The sequence below is a fragment of the Mastigoproctus giganteus genome, chromosome 1 (genome assembly GCF_048544385.1).
Source record: "Mastigoproctus giganteus isolate SK-2022 chromosome 1, ASM4854438v1, whole genome shotgun sequence".
In the NCBI taxonomy this organism is placed as follows: Eukaryota; Metazoa; Arthropoda; class Arachnida; order Uropygi; family Thelyphonidae; genus Mastigoproctus; species Mastigoproctus giganteus.
The window spans coordinates 48,770,625-48,795,160 of record NC_143575.1 but is presented as its reverse complement, the minus strand read 5'-3'; the positions used below and the strand labels follow the sequence as shown (position 1 = coordinate 48,795,160).

Genomic DNA, 24,536 nt, shown 5'->3' with positions numbered 1-24,536 from the left:
AATACCCTTATAAAACAAAATTGCAATAAAAAATATAAATTAAAATTGTACAAAACACGACTGAAGTGTATATAAAAATGAAACCATAAAAGCAAGTTGCAATTAGATATCATTGGTTATAAAAACAATCTAAGGAAATAAAGTTAATAATATCTGTACTTATCCAGTTAGGAACATAAATATAAAATATGAATATATATTTTCAGACCAGCTGAAAACGTTTTTTAAAAACTGTTGCAGAATCAGAATTCATTATCTGCCCATATGGCACTGCTGTTCAAACAGTTTAACATCTTAAATGGCCACAAATGAATTTCATTTTCATGTTCTATAAGAAAAAAAGAAAAACAATAAAATATATTTTAATTATAATATTTTATTGCTAATTTGTGACAATATGCTTTTCCAGATAACTTTCAAAAGAGTATTCAAGTGAAATATAAAATTAAGGTCATACAGAAAACATCATATATAGTAAAACTTGAGTATAGAAAACCTCAGGATAAAATAAAGGCAAAGGTTTTGCAAAACACTCAGGAGCCAAGTAAAGAGTTACAATGCTATTTTACTCTGGACCTTGTTTCAACTAATTTTAGTTCCCTTGTTTGCCTTTAACCAAGAAAATGTTTTTAGAAACATGAAATTAAGGCCCTAACTAATAAAAGATCCATTAAAGCAATGAGAACTTTTAATATTATGATCAGAATTCTTTAACCACTCAACTAGCCATAAATTTTTTTTGTTGTGTTATACTTACCAATCATAGCCAAAGAATCAGTGGAGGGTGCTGAGTGCAAGTGGATGCAGTGAAATTTGAGCTCCAAGAAATAAGTATTATTTTGGCATTTTATTTACTTGATTGTCATATTATATTGTACTTTATAAGTAGCTTTATAGACCTAGTTACACTTGTTATTTTTATTTTAGACAGATTTTGTAGGTTACTACTTAATATAGGTAAAACCATTGTTTTGTTAAAATCATGCTTGTTACAGTACAGAGTGAGTGGTAGGGAATTCAAATTTTTAATTGTGGTAAATAGGTAGCTAACATAAAACTAGATAGCATAGTACATATCATTGCATTTAGAAATCTATTAGATAATGTAGTATTGATAATTGATTAATTAAATTGATTAATCTTATCAATTTTCATTGTATTGAACTGGATATCATGTCCCAGACTAGAGCAGCAAAGCAACGGGCACAAAGTAGCAAGAGTGTATGGCTTGGGGGAGAACTGAGGGCAGCGGTTCTCCAACGAATCACAGTCTCAAAAAATGTGTAGCTTGTGAAATGCTTGCACATCATTCTGGAACAGGACATGATCTAGCCAAGGAGGATGTCTTTGTGTGTGTGTGTGTGTGTGTGTGTGTGTGTGTGTGTGTGTGTGTGTGTGTGTGTGTGTGTGTGTGTGTGTGTGCGCGTGCGCGCGCTAGGTGCAGAGAATGTCAAGAAATTAGGCACCAACTCAGTGTTCTGATGTGTGCCTGTGAGAGTTTGAAGAGTCAAGTAGATGCCCTCAAAGGTATTAAAGTGGGAAACCCATCAAGCTCTCAGGTACCTAACTCAACACCAGAGTGGCTGCAATCTCCAAGGCAGAATATGCTGGTCCCTCAGGAAATAGTTATTGTCAGTGACTCCATTGTCAGGGAGACAGGTAGAATAGGACAAGGATATGTCTGCCAGGGGCAAAAGCTGATGATGTTGTAGAGCAGATATAATCTTTTAAGGGCACAAAGGGTGATATTGTTGTACACATTGGCACTAATGACATTAAGAGTAAGAGAACTGCAGATGTACTTAACAAGTATAGGTTAATGTTGAAAAAAATTGAGTTAGGGTTAAATTTGAAAGTGTCTGCAATTCTGTCCAGACATGATAGAAGAGAGTACATGATGAGAGCCTAGTCAATCAACTCGGCCCTGGAGAGTTTGTGCAAGGCTCGTGGGGTAGAATTTTTCTTAGCGTGGTCTGTGCTTGTTAACAGGAGAGTCTGCTTCTACAGAGATGGGATACACTTAAATAGAAGGGGTGCAAGAATATTTCCTGATGCTATTGAGGCGGTGTTAGGTGGGTCAGAAAACTGCTAGCTTGGGGGGATTCACAGACTAAAAGATTAACAGTAGCCGCAAACAGAGGTGCAAGTGATTCTTGTACTGCTTCTATTAGATTGGAGAGCAAGGTGCTGGGGTTTTCAGGAACTGGTGCGAGTCATCATGGAACAAATAAATCCATGGGCTGAGTAACTTGCATGTACACCAATGCTAGGAGTATAGTTAATAAATTTAATGAATTTGAAGTGCTGGTCAAGACATCAGAGGCAGATACTGTTGGGATATCAGAGACATCATGTCACACTGATATAAGCAGTGCAGAATTGGAATTTGGGGAGTACAATGTGTACAGAAAGGATAGACAGCATAGAAAGGGAGGAGATATTATGCTGTTAGTTAAGAAACACAAAATCTAAGGAAGTGCATCCAGTTGACATGGATGGACAGTGCAATGTTGAATCAGTTTGATGTGACAAACACTGGGAAAGAGAAAATGAAAGTAGGAGTGTGTTATAGGCCTAAAGACTCTGATGAGTACAATGAACAATTGTGCAGAGAAATAAAGAGTGGGCCAGTAAATCAGAATGTCTTGTAATGGGAGATTTTCTTTCCAGATATTAAGTGGAACTTGTGAGTTGGTCACTCGCACGCCAGCATTTTTTTGTGGATTTATTGGAGGACTGTTTTCTACAGCAACATGTTCGAGGGACAACCAGAGGGGGTAATACTCTTGATTTGATAATCGGCAGTGATGATTCATGCAATAGGAATTTGCAGATAAAGGAACCACTAGGTGACAGTGATCAGTTTGCTGATGTGGGATTTACTTAAAGATGTAACTACCAAGAGGGAAGGGTTTTTGTTTTCGTAAAGGTCCACCTTTAAAAAGTTATTATTTAAAAACTGTCTCAGTGGTCTCAGACAGTTTTTAAATAATAACTGATTTTGTAATAACTGAGAGCAAAACGGAAGAGAAATTGAAGTTAAATATAAGAAAGGCACCTGAGGTGGATCAAATTTATCCAGTTATACTAAAGGAGGCAGCTAAGGAAGTAAGCAAACCCTTTTTTGTAATTATGAGAGCATCCTTGGACTCAGGGGAGGTCCCCATGGACTGGAGATGTGAAAATGTATTCCCAATTCACAAAGGGGATATAAGGGTAACACGAGTAATTACAGACTGGTTAGTTTAACTTCTGTTCCAGAGAAAATAATGGACTAACTGGTTACAGACGTATTGCAGGATAATCTACACAAGACTGCAGTAATAATTCAGACACAGCATGGATTTGTTAAGGGAAAGTCTTGTCTGACAAATTTGATTGGATACTATGATTTGGTCATAAAAGGAACTAGATGCAAAAAATAATTTTGATATCATATACTTGGATTTCAGGAAAGCTTTTGACACTGTTGCACATGGAAGACTACTGTGCAAATTGGAGCATTATGGTATTAAGGGTAAGTTGCTACAATGGATAAAAGGGTGGTTGAGTGGGAGAAGACAAACAGTGGTAATCAATGGATGCTGCTTTTTTTTTTTTTGGACTAATGTTATTAGTGGAGTGGGCACCTCCGTAGCCAGATGGGAAAGAGCAGCAGTGCATAGCACACGCTTCTTGATTAGACAAGGGTTCGAGCCTGTGCCCACCAAATACGGAGGATGCGGAAAGGTCAGGGAATGACCACCGCGTATCCCCGGAGCAATATGGCCTTAGTTACTAATGCTCCTAAAATAACAACAACATCAATTAGTGGAGTGCCTCAGGGTTCGGTGTTGGGCCCACTGTTGTTTTGTATATTTATCAATGACATTGATGAAGTTATATCAGGCTTAATGTCGAAGTTTGCAAATGATACAAAGGTTGGCAGGGTTTTAATGACAGTAATGGCAGCGTGCTACTGCAACAGGAACTAAAAAATTCAGGCAGATGGGCTGAGAAGTGGCAAATGAAGTTTAACATTGACAAATGCAAAATACTGCATATGGGTAGAAGTAACCCCAGAGAAACGTACCAACTGTGTGGTACTACACTTAAGGTGGTAGAAAATGAAAAAGATCTGGGAGTAATTGTGCTGTCAGATATGAAATTTTCTGAGTAGTGCAAACAGGCTGCCTGAGAAGGTCATGGGTTATTGTCAATGATATACAGGAATTTTGCTAGTAGGGAAAAGGAGGTGATTGTCCATCTGTACAAGGCAATGGTCAGGCCACGCCTTGAGTACTGCATACAGGTTTGGAGGCCTCATTTTAGGAAGGATGTAGAGTTGCTTGAACAAGTACAGAGAAGGGCAACAAGATTGGTGATGGGAAAGAAAGGGTGGTCTTACCAAGAAAGCCTTAAGTTCTGCAAACTGCAGTGTCTGGAGACTAGGCACCTACAAGATGATCTGACTGAGGTGTATAAGGCATTGAATGGGTTGATTAAGCTCAGTTCTGATGGGATTCTTCCTCTTGCTCAGATTACGAACCTGAAGGGTCATAAATTCAAACTGAGGAAAGACAGTTATAGAATAGATGTATGGAAATTTGCTTTTAGCCCATGGGTTGTTGATTGTTGGATAAAACTTCTGTCTGTCGTTGTGGAAGTTAATAGCTTAAATAAATTCAAGCAGGAACTAGATAAACGCTTAGAGGGAACGGATGTGTGAAATGGTGTTTCCCCCCCCCCCTGCTGGTGCTGCATAAGCTTGCTTTCTTTCTTGCACCACATGCCTCTTCTACTACTACTAATTATAAAAAGACACAAACAACTGATGACTGAAATTCTTTTGATTGATAAAAAAAAGTATGCTTTTATTTACATATACATACATGAAGTGAACATAACAACTGAGATAAATTTTATATAATAAATGTATACCTTTATTAGTACATAAAAATGAACTCTACTTCTTCAAAGTGACTCCTTGAAAGCATATTAAAATTTAACAATTTAAAAGAAAAGGATACCCACAGAAAGCTAGGTTCTTGAAATGATTATGAAAGACTTTCATAATGGTGTTTTTTTTTTTTTTTTTTTTTTTTTTTTTAACACTTCTGCATAAAAGTTATATTAGATATTAACTGTATTTTATTGTATAACAGTGAGTAAACCTAATGGTAACTCCTTGAGCTACAATGGCAACTATATTTAAGGATAAGCTTGAGCAGCTACTTGGATCTTATGCTTTGTATAATATACTCCTGATCAGAACAATTATCTTTTTTACTCTCTATTATTTGTATGATTTTGTAAGCACATGGCAGGGTTGCCAAAGGTTGGATAAAACTGCCTCAATATAATTAATAAAAAAAATGAATTATATTTCATTTCAATATTTGAAATTAAATGTATTAAGGTATATATTATTAAAAGTACATATACCATAGCTAAATTTTACATCAAATCTGTTTATTTGTGGGGGAGGATGAAATTTATGAAATATTTTAAGAGGTTTGCAAAATATAAAAGTTTGGAAACCTCTGACTTGATACACCAACCTGATAACTGATTTTGCAAAAAAATAAAAACTCAATTTATTTTTTGTACTAGAGATATGTAAATATATAACTTACCACTTAACTAATGATAAAAGATCATTAGCAAACTAGATGATCAGCAAAATTCCTGTTAATAGAAGGGCGACATGTTTTCATTCCTATGGTCTCTACATGGAATCCAATGGACTGAAGTTTTTCAACATTCAACATCTTTCTGCCATCAAATAAGAATGCTGGTTTGAACATGCTATCATAGATCTTCTTATAGTCCAGAAGCTAATGAAACATTTTAAACAGATTAGCACATAGCAATTGCATGCTTAATGTACACAGGGTATTTCTAAGTGAAGTCCATAATTTCATTTATTTATTTATTTTTTTAAAATTTGCTAGTCAACAAAGGGGATGAATCATCAAATGCATCATTTTTGCGCCATGTTACTGTTGCAATAACAGGCTCTCCCTTTTGTTGTTGTTGTTCTATAAAAGTAAATTGAACAGCAGCATATGCAGAACTAATCATTATGATAATTCAGTCTTGAAGAGTAAGTGTGAGAGTTTGAAGTGTACATATTTCAAGCATATTCTGCTATGCATATGATCCTTGGATAAATACAGCAGTATTTATTCATTATCAGAGAGGTATTAAGAACTACATACAACAAATCCATGCACATTTTGGCATGGACTTTTGACTATGTGAGGGGACCTATCAAAATCCCCACTGCAGATTGTAGTCATCCGTACATATTGCAAATACAGAAAGTAATGGGAGAACCTGAACTAAATATATAATGATCCAACCAACAGCACATTTTGTGACCACTAATCATATGCTGAAGGTTGGATCATGCATGATGTAGTAGATTTTATACAAAGGAGACAGATACATAACTGCTAACTTTGAAAATACTGTATCTGCAAAAAATAAGGAAGTTTTATTATAATAGTTTTATGATCTGCAGGCATGCTGTAGAACGTTCTGGCACCCTTCTTCCCAGTTAACTATAATAATTTACATTAATAAATTCTTAAGAATTGTCACCACTCCCATTGTTCTTTTTGTCTTCATCTTAATTTGATCTATATATCAGGTGTGATCAAATGTTCAAGGACTGACTTTATATCTTAATATTTCAGCATCATAGTGAGTTATAGCTTGTTGCAACATATTTGGTGGCTCATCTAGACAGAGTAACACAAGAATCACCTGTTTATCTGCAGCCAATCTGAATTATCGTAACTTGAATACAATGTTTTATGTGTTTCATGAGTGATTTTACTGAGCAGCAAATTTGTATAATTTTCTGTTTCAAATTAGGGAAGAGTACAACAGAAACCAGTGAAATGTTAAAAACAGCTTTCAAAGAAGATGCTCTGTGTGTTATTTGAAGACTTTTCAATGGTTCTCAAAGTTTATTGAGAGCTGTTTGGCTGTCAGAGTAGAACCTCACTCTGGCCACCCTTATACTTCAAGAATCACCAATTCAATCATTCATATTCATGATCTCATTAGGAGTATTCAATGTTTAACTATCTGTGAAGAAATAAATTGGTATTTCATATGGGATATGTCAATCAATATTAACACAATATTTGAGAATGTTACATGTTACAGCTATGTTTGTGCTGTATGTCCTCACTCATGATTACACAGAATGGGGAGTTCTCACACATCAATGTGATGCTGATGACTCACACTTTCTTCCTTCCATCATTACTAGTGATGAATCATGGGTGTCTAACTATGACCCAGAAACCAAGCCAATCTTCTCAATGGCAGACTATCTTCTACAAGCCTCAAAAAAAGAAAGAGAATCTTGATAACATGCAAAGCTCATGCTTATTGATGTTTAAACTGAATGAGCATCATTCACTACGAATTTGTCCAATATCGCTGGAAAGTGGGCTTCAGGGAATTGGAACTTGCATCATGATAATGTCCCTGCATGCTAAGTACTTTCCATCCAAGAATTTCTTTCAAGAGAGAGAGAGAGAGAGAGAGATTATCTTGGTTGACTTTTTCCAGCTTCATTTATCATTTACTTTATGTCAGCAAACATTTTATATGTATCTTACCCCTGACTTGAATAAAGAGCATTAGCATTAGCATTAGTAGAGGCATTTGATGCAAGAAAGCAAGCTTATGCAGCATCAGCCAAAAAAAAAAAAAAAAAAAAACCCACTTCCACTTCACCCCTCTGTTCGTTCAAAATACCTGTCCAGCTGAGCCTTAAACTTATTTAGGCTATCAACCTCCACGACAAGGGATGGAAATCTTCCACCAACCAACCACCCGCTGGCTAAAGGCAAATTTCCGCACGTCTATCCTACATCTGTCTTTCCTCAATTTGAATTTATGCCCTCTCAGGTGATTATTCTGACCTAGAGGAAGAATCCCATCAGCATTGATCATGCTCAAACTATTCAAGGCTTTATACACCTCTATCAGATCACCTCGCTGGTGCCTAGTCTCCAGACACTGTAATTTGCAAAACTTAAGCCTTTCTTCGTAAGAGCACCCCTTTGTTCCATTCACTAATCTTGTTGCCCTTCTCTGTACTCATTCCAGCAGCTCTACATCCTTCTTGAAATGAGGCCTCCACACCTGTATACAGTACTCTAGGTGTGGCCTGACCATTGCCTTATACAACGGAATAATCACCTCCTTATCCCTGCTGAAGAAATTCCTGTATATCATTGACAATACTCCATGAGCTACTCTTGCAGCCCGTCTGCACTGCTCATAGAACTTCATATCTGCCTGCACAACCACCCCCAATTCCCTTTCATTCTCTACCACTGTCAGTGTAGTACCACAGAGTTGATATGATGCTCTGGGGTTGCTGTTTCCCATGTGTAGTACTTTACATTTGTCAATGTTAAACTTCATTTGCCACCTCTCAGCCCATCTGCTCAACCTTTCCAGATCCTGTTGCAGCAGCATAGTGTCAGTAGTGTCCTTGACAACCCTGCCAACCTTTGTATCGTCTGCAAACTTGGACATTAAGCTTGTTATACCACCATCAATATCATTTATAAATACAGAAAACAATAATGGACCCAACACTGAGCCCTGAGGGACTCCACTAATAACATTAGTCCACGATGAGCAGTGTCCATTGATTACCACTCTCTGTCTTCTCCCCCTCAACCGCCCCTTTATCCATAGCAGCAATTTGCCTCCAATGTCACACTGCTCCAATTTGTGTAGCAGTCTTCCATGTGCAACAGTATCAAAAGCCTTTCTAAGATCCAAGTATATAATATCAAAGTTATTCCCTGCATCCAGTTCTTTTGTGACTGCATCATAGTATCCAATCAAATTGGTCAGGCAAGACTTCCCCTTAACAAAACCATGCTGTGTCTGAGCTATAACTGAAGTCTTGTCTAGATGATCCTGCAGTGCTTCTTTAACCAGTGCCTCCATTAATTTTTCCTGTAACAGAAGTTAAGCTCACAGGTCTATAATTACTTGTGTCAGCCTTTGATCCTCCTTTGTGAACTGGGGTCACATTTGCACATTTCCAGTCTATGGGTACCTCCCCTGAGTCCAAGGAAGCTCTCATAATTATGGCTAAGGGTTTGCTTATTTCCTTTGCTGCCTCCTTTAATATAACTGGATAGATCCCATCCACCCTGAGTGCCTTTTTTACGTTTATCCTCAACAATTTCTCCTCCACTTTCCTCTCAGTTATTACAAAATCATCAAGCTCACTGCCAGAGTTTACTTCACCTCTGGCATTCCCCCTCGCTGAATAACTCTTCATGTGTGAATGTCGATGCAAAATATTTATTTAGTTTGTTAGCTACCTGAGCAGGATCATCAACAGTTGACCCATCAATATCAAGTGGACCAATCTGATTCATCCCCTTCCTTCTAGAGTTTACATAAGTAAAGAACTTTTTGCTGTTTTTCTTTGCATCCCTTGCCAAGGATTTCTCGTAATCTGCCTTCGCCTGCCTAACCTTCTTTGTAACTTGGTTGCATATCAACTTGTATCTATCATAGGCTTCTGTGTCATGTGTTAATTTGTAAGTATCCCATGCATTTTTCTTCTCTGCCATATGCCTCATTAGTTCATCTGACATCCATTTTGGCCTAAACCTTGAACAATATTTCTTAGTTGGTATGTAAAGCCTAGTAGCTTCCAAGATAAGTTCTTTGAATGCTTCCCATTTTGAATTTGCTGTTGGTAACATCATCAGTTGGTCCCGCTGTATAGAATTTAAATACTGTCTCAGTCCATCGTAGTCGCCTTTACGGAAGCAATAACTCTTCCCTTTACCCCTAATGGTAGTTACCTCTTTGAGTAAATCCCACTTCAGCACACTGTGATCACTGCCACCTAGCGGTTCATTTATCTGCAGATTCTTAATGCATGAAGAATCACTGCTGATAATCAAATCAAGAGTATTACTCCCTCTAGTTGCCTCCCGAACATGCTGATGTAGAAAACAATCATCCAATAAATCCACAAAAGCCCTGCTAGTGTGTGAGTGACCAGCCCCCAAATTCCAGTCAATATCTGGGAAATTAAAATCTCCCATTATAAGACTCTCTGATTTACTGGCCCACTCTATTTCCCTGTACAGTTTCTTATTATACTCATCAGAGTCATTAGGACTATAGCACACTCCTACTCTCAATTTTGATCTCCCAATGCTTATGTCACACCAAACTGACTCAACACTGCACTGTCCAGCGATGTCGACTGGCTTCACTTCCTTGGTTTTTATGTGTTTCTTAACTAATAGCATAACCCCTCCCCCCTTCCTATCCTGTCTATCCTTTCTGTTGACCCTGTACTCCCCAAATTCCAGTTCTGCATCCCTTATATCTGTGTGACACCACGTCTCTGATATCCCAACAATATCTGCCTTTGATGTTTTGAGCAATACCTCAAATTCATCAAATTTGTTTACTAAACTCCTAGCATTGGTGTACACGCAAGTATACCTGCCCCTGTTTCTATTCTTAGCTACCCTAACACAACCCATGTGTTTACTTGTACCACAATGGCTCCCAGCAGTCTCTGAAATATCAAGCATCTTGTTTTTCAGGCTTCTGCTCATTCTAATAGAAGCAGTGCAAGAATCTCTTTCACCTCTGCCGGTGGCTACTGTCAATCTATTGGTCTTTGTCTCCCCTCCCAAGCTAGCAGTTTTCCGACCCACCTAACACTGCCTCGATAGCATCAGCAAATATTCTTGCACTCTTTCTATTTAAGTGTATCCCATCCCTGTAGAAGCAATCTCTCCTGTTAACAAGTACAGTCCAGGCTGATAAAAATTTTACCCCTTGAGCCTTGCACAATCTTTCCAGGGCCGAATTGATCGACAAGGCTCTCATCATATACTCCCTCCTATCGTGTCTGGGCAGAATTGCAGACACTTTTAAATTCAACCCTAATTCTCGGCTTTTGTTCAACAGTGACCTGTACTTGTTAAGTAATTCTGCCGGTCTCCTACTCTTAATATCATTAGTGCCAACGTGTACAACTATATCACCTTTTGTGCCCTTAAAAGATGATATTCGATCTACGACGTCATCAACCTTTGCCCCTGGCAGACATACCCTGGTCCGGTTCCACCTATCCTTTTTACAAAGCATGTTCCCCGTTTCCCTGACAATAGAGTCACCAACAACTACTAGTTCCTTCGGGACCAGCGCATTCTGCCTTGGGGGTTGCCTCTGTGTCACGTGATGCCCAAGTGCAAGCTCTGGCGTTGATGTGGGCAGCTGAGAGCTTGATGGGCCCCCTCAATTTAGTTTCTTCGAGGGCATCCACCCTGTCCTTCAAGCTCTCATATAGGCCCCCAAGAACGCTGAGTTGTTGCCTGATATCGATACACTCTTTGCATCATGCACACACAAAGACATCCCCCATGGCAGTATCATGTCCCGTACCCGATTGCTCTGCAATTGGGTACAGTTTATTGAAATGCTGGTTAATATCAGACTATTTCCTGTAATAATTTTCTAATATATCACTCATCTTTCTAGGTAATAAATTGCAGCAGGAGAAAAATGACAAATACATAAAAAACAAGGGCTGTTGGAACAACGATAACCCCTGGCTTAGTGCCATGAAGGGCTTTTAAAGTTAGAGTACCTGCGTGTACCTATGAACCTTACAATAAAGATACTAATATGGTCAATGTATTTCATACAAAGCCACAGATAAGTATGCACATATGCTCCGTGATAATGAAATTGCAGAATCTTGAGAGGGTATTTTGATTAATGAGAGCCAAGGCATTAAAGAACACATGATAAAAGTTGCAGATGCTAATGTGTGTGAACACATTTAATGACACAAAATGATGCTTACAACAGACAGATATATATTCATCACAGTTGCAGATGTATTGAGCTTAGCATATCAGAATTGAGTTGAACATGTGTTGAATACCCTCCTGTGGTATTTCTACCAAGCCTCATGTACCTGGTCATGCAGAACATCCATACTCTGTGCTGGCTGCAGGTGGCTCTGCAGATGGTGCACAACTATGGCTCATATGTGCTTGATCACGGAGAAATCCAGGGACCTGACTGGCCAAGACAGTAGTACATCCAAACCATAAAAATACTAAGAGGAAATCCCTGCAATATGTGTTCAGATATTGTCCTGCTGAAAAATAGCATCAGGTAACCCAGTATGAAAGGGGAGAGCGACAGGTTCCAGAATCTTGGTGACATAACAGCAAGCAGTCAGATTGCTACTAATGAATACCAATGACAGCAGACTATCAAAACTGATTACTCTCCACACCATAACACCACCAGGGTGTGCTTAATGGTATTCAACAATGGTTCTAGGATCATTACGTTCACCATGTCATCACCGCACATCTATGCAGTAATTATTGGGCCTGAAGCAGAATTCATCACTGAAGACCACCTGATGCCACTATGTATCCAGGTGGCAGTCAAGAGTAACTGATGCAATGACCAGTGTATATGGCAGCTCCCTTCTGTTAGTCAGCATGTAGTGGATTGGTGGATGATAGCCAGTTGATGTCATAACCTGTTGGATGGTAGCCAGTATGGCTGTAGGTGCAGCGTAAACCTGTTGACAGATAAGATGACCCTGCCATTCTGCAGTCCTCCATTGTGCTTCACAACCCATTTGATGAGCATTTATACCTTACTACTGCCGTTGTTGCCAACAACATTGCACTGTGATATTGTCACCACCCACTATAGGTTGAAGTAACCATCCAAGCTCTCAAAGGCCAATATAATCTATTCTCTGTAGAAGTTCCTGACATCAGTGTTAAACATGAAGTCTCAGCATTCTCTACAATCTCCTTGCACTCTGAAGTCAGTACTTGTAAGACAGAAGTCTGTTAACTGCATCACACATGTTGCTTCAAACTTCACAATCTCTATGTTAATTTTTAAATTAGCTGAAGCTTCTGCCCAACTCTCCCCATACTTTAATCTGCCTTCCTGCTGATTTGCATGCACTTCTGATCATTCCTTCTGGGTGTTGCAATTTCAATGTCATAGACTGCATATACCTCTATGAAATGCAAAAAACTATATTTTCATGTAATTTTCATTGTTTATATATTCAGAAATTACTCTTTTTTTTTTTTTTTCATTTTGTTCAATTATATATTATTGGCTAACATGATCTGGTTATATATTATTGGCTAACATGATCTGGAACTTTATATCAGAAAAAAAAAAAAAAAAAAAAAACTGAAAAATACAGAGATATAGAAAGATCAAAGATGATTAATTAATGTTGTTTACAAAATCAATTTCTTTAAAAGATATTACATATTTTTTAAAAAGATATTAAATGACTGTAAATCTTTCTTATGCAGAGCATTCCATCACAATAGCAATGTGAACCTGTTATAATTATAATCTGTCATGAACTATTTTGATCTGTTTAAAACCAAGGTTATTTATTAATTACTCCAAGTTAATATCCTATTTTGCCATTCCAATAAAACTGGAGTGGCTAACAGGCAATGAAAGATATCACATTAAAAACATTGTTACACTTACCAAAAATTCATCCCACTCAGTACAAATCACTATTGCATGTGCACCATCAGCTGCACTATATGGATCTATGTGGATTGAAATCAGCTGCAGAACTTAAGAAAATAGGAAAAGTTTATGTGATAAACTTCAAACAAATTAAATTATCGCTATAGATAAAACATTCATTTAAAGAAATCTACCTAAAAACCACTTTTTCTTTAGGTCTGTTTAAGAAAGGGAAGAAGATTTATATGTCAATGAATGGATAGATGCTTTATTGCTTTTATTATAAAAAGGATAATATGCCTCTTCTCATCTTCTAAGTGGACTTTCAGAGAATATCGTTTTGTATCTCCAACTAATTTTGCTTTTCTGTGTACTGTTTCCAACTGATTTATGGGCTTCCTGAAATTAGTTTTCCAAATATGTATGCAGTATCTAAATTGTGGCCCTAACCATTTCTTTATAGAATGAGATAATCACTTCTTTGTCCCTGCTGGAAAGGAGGGATAAAGGGTTTTTTTTTTTTTTAATGTTAGTTGTTGGCATATCGGCTTCTGTGGCCATAATGCACCTCCCAAAGTTTTTGCATTTTACTCTGAGCCAAGCCTGAGGCAGGATTCAAACCCATGACATTTGGGTTGCCAGGCAGGCACTTTACCCACCTGGCTAGCTCGGTCGGCTGAGGGATAAAGTATGAAGTATTATCTCACTATATGAAGCAATATTAGACCAATCTTGAATACTGTACATGATCATTACTTCATTTTAGGATAAAGCACACAGAAGAGTAACAAAGTTAGTTGAATAAAAAAAGGGGTCAGCCACTAAAGTTACTGATGGTTTAGAACAGAAAATGAGAGTTGTATGCAATCTCTGGTTTTGAAACTTCACATCAATATGCTATTTTGTTGTCAGATTCAAGACATGGCTGTCTTTTTTTGGTATTCACAGACCCCTAGACGCTCGTTTGGTGTTTGTTGGTCCTAGCTATTCTTCAGTCCAACACCTTACTACATTATATCAAACACATTAAAATGCTCCTGTGTTAAATCTAATTTTTTTTTTTTTGTTTTTAAAAGAAATTTGAAAGCATTTTTATAAATTTGTATTTTTTAACTTATTTATGCAACATTTATTCCACCATTAGCTTACTTGCAATATGAACTTTTATAATGTTGTTAATGATTTTGCTAACAGAAAAAGCCAAAGAAAGAATTTTCTTAGAAATCTGTATTTAAAAATTTGTTTGTAGAATTTTATTGTTGGAATAAATTTGTTGAACTCTATTTGAAGTATGTTTCTTTGAGCCCTAATTTTTTTTGAAGGCCATAGAAACTTCATAGGTCCTAGGTACAGTGCCTAATAAAAAATATGACCCTGATTCAAGAAAAGACTTAAATTTTCTTCCCCAAGTTGTTTTGTTTTGTTTCCAAAAGAAACAACACAACTTGAGTTCATTATTCTTCCTTATCAAAAAATAAAACTTTCAGTTTAAGTGAATGAAGGAAAACGAAAGAGTTCTTCAGAGGTGGAACGTCATCTCAGTCAATTCCATACAATAAATATATGCCCCATTTTCTTTTGCTTTCAATTTACAGTTATAAATACATGTACTAACAGATTTTTCCATTCTCAGTTCCTTGACAGTCACAAGAAACCGATATGGGAAAGGAACCATGTTTACATTAAAAGGAACTGTAATATTTCTGCTGGAAATCCTTTAGCACAAATATTACCGCATTTCCCCATGTATAAGACGCACCTTTTTTCGAAAAATTTGGGGTCTAAAAACTGGGTGCGTCTTATACAGTGGTTGTAGAAATTGTTACTTGCATTTCCCGCTTTTTCGCATTTTTTGTCTTTGCGCTCATTGTTTCGCACTTGTTACCGGTATATTAGGTTACGTTTTGCCACGTTCGCCCAGAAATGGCTGAGCAAAGATTTTCATACAGTGCTGAATTCAAGTTATGAGGAGTTGTATGAATTTTATGATGAATAAAACTTGAGTTCAATAACTTTATGTAATACATTTTTTTTCAAATTTCGAGCCCCAAAATTAAGGTGCGTCTTATACATGGGGAAATACGGTAATAGCATCTTGCTCCAGTTATGAAGTAGTACTGTGAAGGATAATGGATTTTGACGTTTTATAAAAATCTTTATAGGGCAAAGATTTTAGAGAAATAAAACACAAGTTCCGCAAGAAAAAAAATCTTTTGAATACCTTTATCCGGTTCTTCTTCTGTTATATCTGGATTTGTAAGATCTCTGAAAATAATTTTAAGTGAAATATTACTGTATCACTAGCATCTTGATTAAATTATTTTGTTCAAAGAAAGGAATTAATGCAAAATAAAATATCTAATAAAATAAATATACTTAAAGCCTTAATTCTGACTATTCTGCAATTAAATACCTACTTTATAATTTGCTCTTGTTTCACTTTTGGATCATATATACATAAATGTGCTCCTTCTTCTAGCAAATGCTTACAAATATAAATTGCTGCTGATTCCCTATTGAAGGATAAAATATACAAAATGAATTAAAAATTTTAAGCTACCAAAATTTGAGCTATTTGCTTACAGTAGGACCCATTTTTAATGACTCAAAATCTGCAACTGACAGTTATTTTCATATTTTAAAAGGAACATCTATACAATTTTTAATATTAGTAAGACACACTACTTTTGTGTGCGTGTGTGTGTCATGAAAGGTGGGCACTACTGTACACAATCTGCAACTGCAACTAGAAATGTGCATAAATTACCACATTAATAAACTACACAAACCGTGTATCTCCAGTATTCTTTTTAAATGCAAATCCGAGAATTGCAATCTTCTTATCTGTAATAGTGTTAAAAAGACTCTCTGTTATGCGACGAGCAAATCTTGTTCTTTGAAAACTGTTCATTTCAATGACCTACACGTTGAAAGAAAGTTTACCAAATTGTATATTAAAAAAAAAAAAAAAAAAATAGTTTTTACACACAATTATAATTATACCAGGTAAAGAAAGAGTTTGTTCAATACAACTATACGTATATATAACTACCAACTTTCTGAATTTGAAAGGTTTTTAATGCAAATTTGCTTTCAGCTAAATAAAATGAAAAATCACAAAAAGTTTCTTGGACACTTTAATGAGAATTGCAATATATTTGAGTGCAAGTTTTCCCTAATTATAAGGTTGAATTAGTTATCTTGACAGATAAAGTTAAAACCAAATGTAAAATACAGATAATTTAATTGCCTCTAGTATTTAATAACTGATAAGTTTAAAACATAAACTGAAAGAAATTAATGCATATATTTAGCACTAAATAAGAGAAGAGCTGTGCAATGACAAATTTGAAGTTTGTTGATAGATAAAACAACATATTTATTAACACACACATACACACTTTAAATTCAGAAGGAAGGTAACACTAGGTAAGATGCATGAATACTGAGAATCTTCCAACGGAAGTGGAAAAGTTGGCAGGTATGAATCAATAAAAAAAAATGTTTTTCAATAAAAGCTCATCGTATGAATTTAAACCAGCTTGTTTTTATTTTATACATTTATGAATGAATGCCTTCAACTGAAACAAGCTTTCACTTTTCTACTGGAATGATTTTGAAAGAAAAATGTGGAACTTTAAAACGCTTGATATTCTTCTTAACTATTGTACATTATTCTTAAAAAGCATATTGTAATGTCACACTTATACTACAATGTAACATACAGTTAAAAAATTTCTATTCCTATTCTATCCTATTCCAATTAATATTACATTACAGTGAACTCCTAGTTTACAAACCTCCAATTTATGAATTTTTGATTTTATAAAAAAAAAAAATGTTTAATGTTAGACATTCGATTTACAAGCTCCTATCTTGATCTATAACTTCATAAAGCATCCCTTTTTGAAAGTAAAACTGGTAAGAATGAAATAGTTTCAGCTTTTATGTATGAGGATAAATGGGCCTGTTGTACTGGAATCCATAGGATAACAAATTATTAGGTGTATAACCAATAAAATAAAATATATTTAATCACAAATAGATACTTGTAGCTTTCGAGGCTGAACGTGCCTCTTTGTCAACAGAAAATGGAAACTTTATTAGAGATAAAATTATTCTAATGGACACTGTTGTGCATGCAGTGAGGCGTGCGAGGGCACGAGGTAGGTCATTCAATCATTAAACTGGTGTTCATTGTTACTGCATGGACGTGCATAGTTTTACTCCAGCACTTGTCTAGACTTAAAACGGTTGCCTCTAGGATGGGGTGTAGTCTCATGCCTTTGCAGCAGTTCATGGCTCTCGAATTACACAATATATTGAGTGACTCTAACCAGAGGCGGTGGTGAAAGTGTCGGGAGTGTTCAATTACTTCATAGTCCCACATGGGATTGAGGTCATGGTGGGTGGACCGGAAGTGTTCCGCGATTGCGAACTGGTCGGTCTCACAAGGCGAATCGCTCTGTCATGTTCTGCAAGGCAGTCTTGAAGACATCTCAAGGTCTCTCCTATGTAGCAGCTGTCAGTCTTTGCAGGCTATGCGGTATATTACACTGCTGTGTAAGAGAGAGGTGATCGGGGTCTTCACATTGGAAACTAGAGAACGTAAGTTTATAACAGGCAGCTACATGCATTTTATGCGGTATTCTCGGAGGATTTTCGAGATCAGACCCGACATGCCTGGATAGTAGGGAATGTAGGCGGTGGGTACATTGTCCTGAGTTGATGGCAGTCTCGGGTGGACTGTGAGCTCCTATGCTTGTAATAAGCACTTGTCTAATATGTGTGTTGGGTAGCCACAATTGATCAAGTCCTCACTCTAGAAATCTCATTGCGTCTAGCTTCATCTGTGCTGGAATGGCTCCAAACCCTGGAGAATAGAGTGTGGGCAGTGCTGTTGAGATGACTAGGAGCATGGCCTGATCTGTAGTTTGTGAACTGTCTGCACCACATTGGTTTACGGTATACTGAGGTTTTTAGATGTGGGCCCACGTGTTTTACTAGGACATCCAGGAATGGGAGAGATCCGTCTACTTTTAACTCTAGAGTGAACTGGATGAACACAGACAGGGAATTGAGATATTCTAGCAATATTGTTTCAGAGCCACGTGAGATGACAGTGAAGATGTCATCAACGTATCTGCACCATGTTGTAATAGGTACTGGTGGGTTCAGGAATATCTGTTCTTCCAATTCTTCCATGGTACTCGTGGGTTCAGATATTCCTGAACCCACCAAATCCGCTACGCTGGCTTCTTTTTCTACCAGTAATTCTTGAACATCTTTAGTAATCATATCTTTTTTATTTTTTTTAGTTGCATCGGTGACTAACGCCATGTTACTCTGTGCATACTGTCTATATATTGCGTATGTCCTGAGGTCAATTTTCTGTTTTGCTGGACGAAAAACCTGAGTTTCTGGGAGGAAAAACCATGTCACCCTTGCCGAAGCCCGACTAACTCAGCCACGTTGTGAAAAAGACCCATAAAAATTCCTCCCTTCGTCAATGGGATTTGAACTCGGGTATTTTCCAGCCGGTGTGGGGGGAGGCGGTTCTGTCAACTGTGCTACCCACGAGAGATTCAGTAGTCATATCATCAAAACCTTCCCCTCCTACAAAAGCAGCAAGTTCTACTATTGCACCGATTCCATTTTCTGCCCGGTCAATCATATTTCCTGAATGAACTGACTCTGGCCATACATTTTTCCACAGGCATTTAATGCTGACAGTGTTACTTCTTTCAGCGATAAAGCTAAGATTCTGATACAGTCCACAATTGAGAAATGTTTCCATGCCTCCATTACTTCAACAGATTCGGAATTATTTTTTTCCAAAATCCACCGTAACGATTTTCTGATGGAATGAGTTTTAAAGGTGAATATAATGCCTAGATATAATGGCCGAATGAAATAAGTTGTATTAATCTAGTATAACTGATAGGAACATAACTTCAACATTTGGATGACTTAAATCTTTTGGATGGCCTGGTGTGGTATACAATAGTAATAAAACTTTGAAATCTAAATTTTTCCACAAGCTCAACAAGTAAAAGTTCAATAGCACAGAACGTAACACGGTAATTTCCCAACAAAATAAAATATAGTGATTTCTCAATAATTTTTATTTTGACTAGCGAGTCAAGAGTGGGGATTCAAAAGGAGTGGAAACATTGAAAAATTACATCCAACGTAATTTTTTTTTTTTTTTTTTTTTGGTAGTTGGCGCATAGGCTTCTGCCACAGAAGCCTATGCGCCAACTCCCAATAATGCACCTCCCAAGGTTTTTGCAGTACTTTGATCCAAGCCCGAGGTGGGAATCGAACCTGCGACCTTTGGGTTGCCAGGTAGGCACTTTACCCACACACCCAGCTAGCCCGGTCAGCACCAACGTAATAGCAGGGTTTTACCCAGTTATACGAGGTTTACTGAAATTCTTTAACAATGTTAGAGCGAAAACCGTGTTATATAAGTACGGCGTATTATATAAGGATTGCCGCAATTTATCAATCATGTTAGAGCGAAACCGTGTTATATGGGGGTTGCCTGCAGTTTCTTCTTAAACTATTTATAAAAAATTCTTATGCCCAGTTTAACGTCCCAAATTTTATCAGTTAATTCTGACAAGATTCATTATGGTAAAAAAGGGATTAGAACTATCACAAATCTTAACTCTACCACTTTTCTAGTTATTCACCATAGTTCTGGGCTTGATTTATTTAGATGTTGCTTTGGCTTTTGATACTGTTACTTCTAAAACTCTTATTCTGTTTCTTGAGAAATGCTACTCCATCACTGGTCAATTACCAGCTTTCCTTCAAAATTACATTTTTACTAAAAAACGAATTCTCTGCTGGAATCCCTTATTCACACTGCTATTTTCCTTTTTAATTCCTCTGCTTTTAGAGCATAACCTTCCCATAATCGCTTATGCAGATGAATTAAAAATATGGGCAAATCTCATTTGGCTGATAATAATCGCTGACAAATAATCTCTAATTACCTGCTCTACTCTGGCCCTATCCTAAACCCACAAAAATCTGCTCATCTTCAATCATAAGGCTATCTGAACCATTTCAGTTTATTTTTTGTTAGAAATTCTACTGTTCAAAATAGTTGCAATTAAACGGACCTTGGAATTTACTTTGATTCTAAACTTTAATTTAAAACACATGTTCAAAATTCCAAGACTAAATCTGTGAAATATGCATAAAATTTAAGGCAAAAAATTTAATTCCATCTCTGACTCTTCTACAACAGTAAAATATATTAAAACTAATTTGTGGGCGGTTATATTATATGATTACTAAATTTGGTCAGCCTCTGCTAAAACTAATCTTACTTTTCCTCTTCTCTCTATTGAATTTAATCATTAAATGGACTAACATTAAAGCTGGATTCTTTTTCATCTGGTCATCATAATTTCAACATTTCATGATGAAATGTTTTCATCTATCAGAGATGTACAAAAGCCTCACATATGCTCCTATCTCCAGTCTATTAATAACCAAATCTCTTAAAAAAAATTGCTAAAATGAATTCGTGAATTATAAAGAAATTATTTATGAATAAGTTTTAATGGATCTGTTCATTGGTGATAAAATTGGCTTCAAAATCGCTCCAAAAACATCAACTCCAAGTGTGCACATTCAACCTTGCAGAATAGAATAAAATACATGGATAGATTTTTCCTATATCAATTACAAATTTAATAAATAATTATGACATTGATCATCTCTTGTTTACACAGAATACTACTAAAATTATTTCTGATATTTTCTCTTATGAAAACATTGTATATTTAACAGGAAGAGTCTTGCTGCTTCTCTACTTATTATGTTGTTTTATTAAGCCCTGTTGTGTGTACAAGTTATTTATATTTGAGTTAATTATGGTTTGTATGTATGTTTATTATTATATTTTATTTCCATCTTAATTTTTTTATTCTTAATGCAAACCCTCTGGCCATATGCCATACAGGGCAGATCTCTCTTGTTTTGCTATTGTGTATATATATATATATATATATTGTATATATATATTATTCCAACCGTGGAATAATGTATATATATATATATATATATATACAAAGCCACTCCTCGACTAACGTAAATTCGACTTTACATAAGTTTTTGTCGGCTGGTGGTTTTATTCCACGGTTTTGCATCCCATAGGAATAAATTATTATTATTTGCCATATGGTGCAACAAAGCCTGAGGCTTCCTTGCACCAGCCAAAAAAAAAAAAATTTCCCACATTACTCAGAGAGAGAGAGATTTTAGGAGAGGCTTATTCCCAGAAGTGAGACAACAATGGCAAGAACAAGCATGAACTAGAAAAGTGTTACTTTTTCAATTATTTCTATTTCAATTATATACCAATAACCATTCTACAGCTTCAAAGCCATCATGCTAAACTGTGATGTTACAGTAAATTTTACGCAAAAATGTTCTTATGTACAGTAAACCCCCGCTATTCGCGGGGGTTATGTTCCTGAGAAATGTCGCGAATACCGAAAACGCGAATACTGAGTTATGGCTCCCATAGTAATAAAGGGGTTCCGTTCCAAAGTATGTAATATATAAGAAAAACTAGTCTAAAATTTTGTCTATGTATGTATTATACGTACCTTCATAATATGACTATATACATAGACAGTACATAGTGAAATGCAAGCATATGGCATCGAAATGAAAATAAGAAACAATTTAATAATAAATGTAATATTTATTAGAAATTTCAAACAAATCTTTCAAACCAGCGCCTTTGCTAGCTAAAAAACTTATCCCGGCAGTGCTATCACTAGTTTCGCTAAAGTGTTAATAAAGGAGTTTTGCTTTTTCACGAATGATGAGTGAACTTAACGGAATTTTATTTTGAGTTCGGTCTTCTATCCACAGATTTAAAGCTTTTTCCATTTTTTTAAATTTAACATCACGAGTTACAGAGCAAATTTTTGAAGCAATTAGCGCGTTTTCACGGACACTATGGCGGATTTTTTCTTCCGATTTTTTGATTGTTCATACTGTTGACTCATTGATTTTATAATGTTTTGCCACTGAGGAGACACTTTCACCATTAGAAATTGTCTAATAACTCAATTTTATTCGCTAATGTCATCGCCTTCTTTGATCTTTTCACATTTCCCTTGTTATTCGTAGCCATATTTTTGTACAGGTTAAAAAGAACTTGTCCACAATAAAGTCACTTTCTTCCGTTAACATACAATTTTTTAACATACACACTCAAAAAAGTCTGTTTTACACTGCAAAACGGTAGATTTATCACTTTTGTAAGCATATCAATTTATAAATTGATAAATTTATTCAATTTATAAACATATAAATTAAAAGCAAACGGCGAAACCTTCCATGACAAGCGCATAACACATACTGAACGAGGATTAGCAAGAAACATCCACGCTCGCGATTTTGTCACCCCTCTCCCCACCCACTGAGCGCTGTTTTGACCAGGAAAGATAATTTTAGCCACGTCCATGTTTTTTTATAGGGGAAAATATTCACGGCTCTTTAAATTTCACATTTTTTTAGGTTTCATTTTATAAAAAATTGAGTGGCAAATGCCTAAAAAACGGTACTCACCTTGTATAAATCTGCAATAAATTTATTGGTAAATGGTGGCTGAATTTAGTTTGGAAGAAGCATTAAAAAGAATGGGGTAAAAATATTTTTAAACAAATTTTAAAATGAGCGCAAGGAAGTAGAAGTGCAGATCTCCAATCCTTGGTTGTCATTAAAAGGTTGAAGGACGCGAATGAAAGAATGAAATAAAAGAGAAGACCGGTGGTGCCAATAGTCGTTGCGAGAGACTTTCGTTAAATGAACCGTCATCAGTTGGCAAATGCCAACTGATGACGGTTCATTTAACGTCATTTGTCAATAGTCGTTGCGAGAGATTGCCAATAGTCGTTGCGAGAGACTTTCGTTAAATGAACCGTCATCAGTTGGCAAATGCCAACTGATGACGGTTCATTTAACGTCATTTGCCAACTGATGACGGTTCATTTAACAAAAGTCTCTCGCAACGACTATTGGCACCACCGGTCTTCTCTTTTATTTCATTCTTTCATTCGCGTCCTTCAACCTTTTAATGACAACCAAGGATTGGAGATCTGCACTTCTACTTCCTTGCACTCATTTTAAAATTTGTTTAAAAATATTTTTACCCCATTCTTTTTAATGCTTCTTCCAAACTAAATTCAGCCACCATTTACCAATAAATTTATTGCAGATTTATACAAGGTGAGTACCGTTTTTTTAGGCATTTGCCACTCAATTTTTTAGTCAGTTTGTTACGGTATTATAAGACTACTATAATTTCACTATCGTTTCATTTTATATTAAATCAGCGATCGCGAATACGCTAAACCGCGAATACAGATACCGTGAATAGCAGGGGTTTACTGTACTTCATTAACTCATAAGTATGGTTGCTCAAATCCAATCCATCTCTACTGTATATTGCAATAAAGATATAATTTTTTTAAATCTTATTGTTATAAAGAAATTTAAAATTTTGTTATTAGGAAATAACATACATAAATTTTATGGTTATCATAGTTGTCACGCAGTTTTGGAACATATCCTCCAGTAATAAACATTATATCTATGAGAAAAATCACTCCTGATTTACAAACTTTTTTTTTAGCTAGGGAAGTTAAACTCAGTGGAAGACTAAGGAAAAATCAGGCCCTAGGCAAGATTCTCATTTCAGGCTCCACCTTTCAGAAATTGTAATGGAGGACACAGTTGAATGGGTTAAAAAAGGTCTTCCATTACTAAATATAAATATACAGGTCTTGCATTATGTTGAAAACTAAAAAGAGTCCTCTGCCTATAAAAATTTATACTATAAATAAAATAAAACTATTTTATGGGGCCCAAAAATTATGGGCCCTAGGAGGTTGCCTAGTCCAAAATCCACCCCTGGTTAAACTGGCATACTATTATAACTGTACAGGCCT

General features: G+C 36.2%; 1 protein-coding gene across 1 annotated transcript in view; it reads right to left on the bottom strand.

The window, feature by feature from the left end:
* Positions 1-235: 235 nt before the first annotated feature.
* sgl (UDP-glucose 6-dehydrogenase sgl) overlaps positions 236-24,536 on the bottom strand; it is an 89,637-nt gene continuing 65,336 nt past the window's right edge. The window contains exons 8-13 of the mRNA XM_090380067.1: positions 16,341-16,471; positions 15,969-16,064; positions 15,773-15,816; positions 13,567-13,658; positions 5,616-5,816; positions 236-328 (exon numbers count right to left, since the gene is read on the bottom strand). Of these exons, the coding sequence (XP_090236193.1) occupies positions 5,640-5,816; positions 13,567-13,658; positions 15,773-15,816; positions 15,969-16,064; positions 16,341-16,471 (540 nt within the window). The 3' untranslated portion in view covers positions 236-328; positions 5,616-5,639. The remainder of the gene's footprint in view (positions 329-5,615; positions 5,817-13,566; positions 13,659-15,772; positions 15,817-15,968; positions 16,065-16,340; positions 16,472-24,536) is intronic.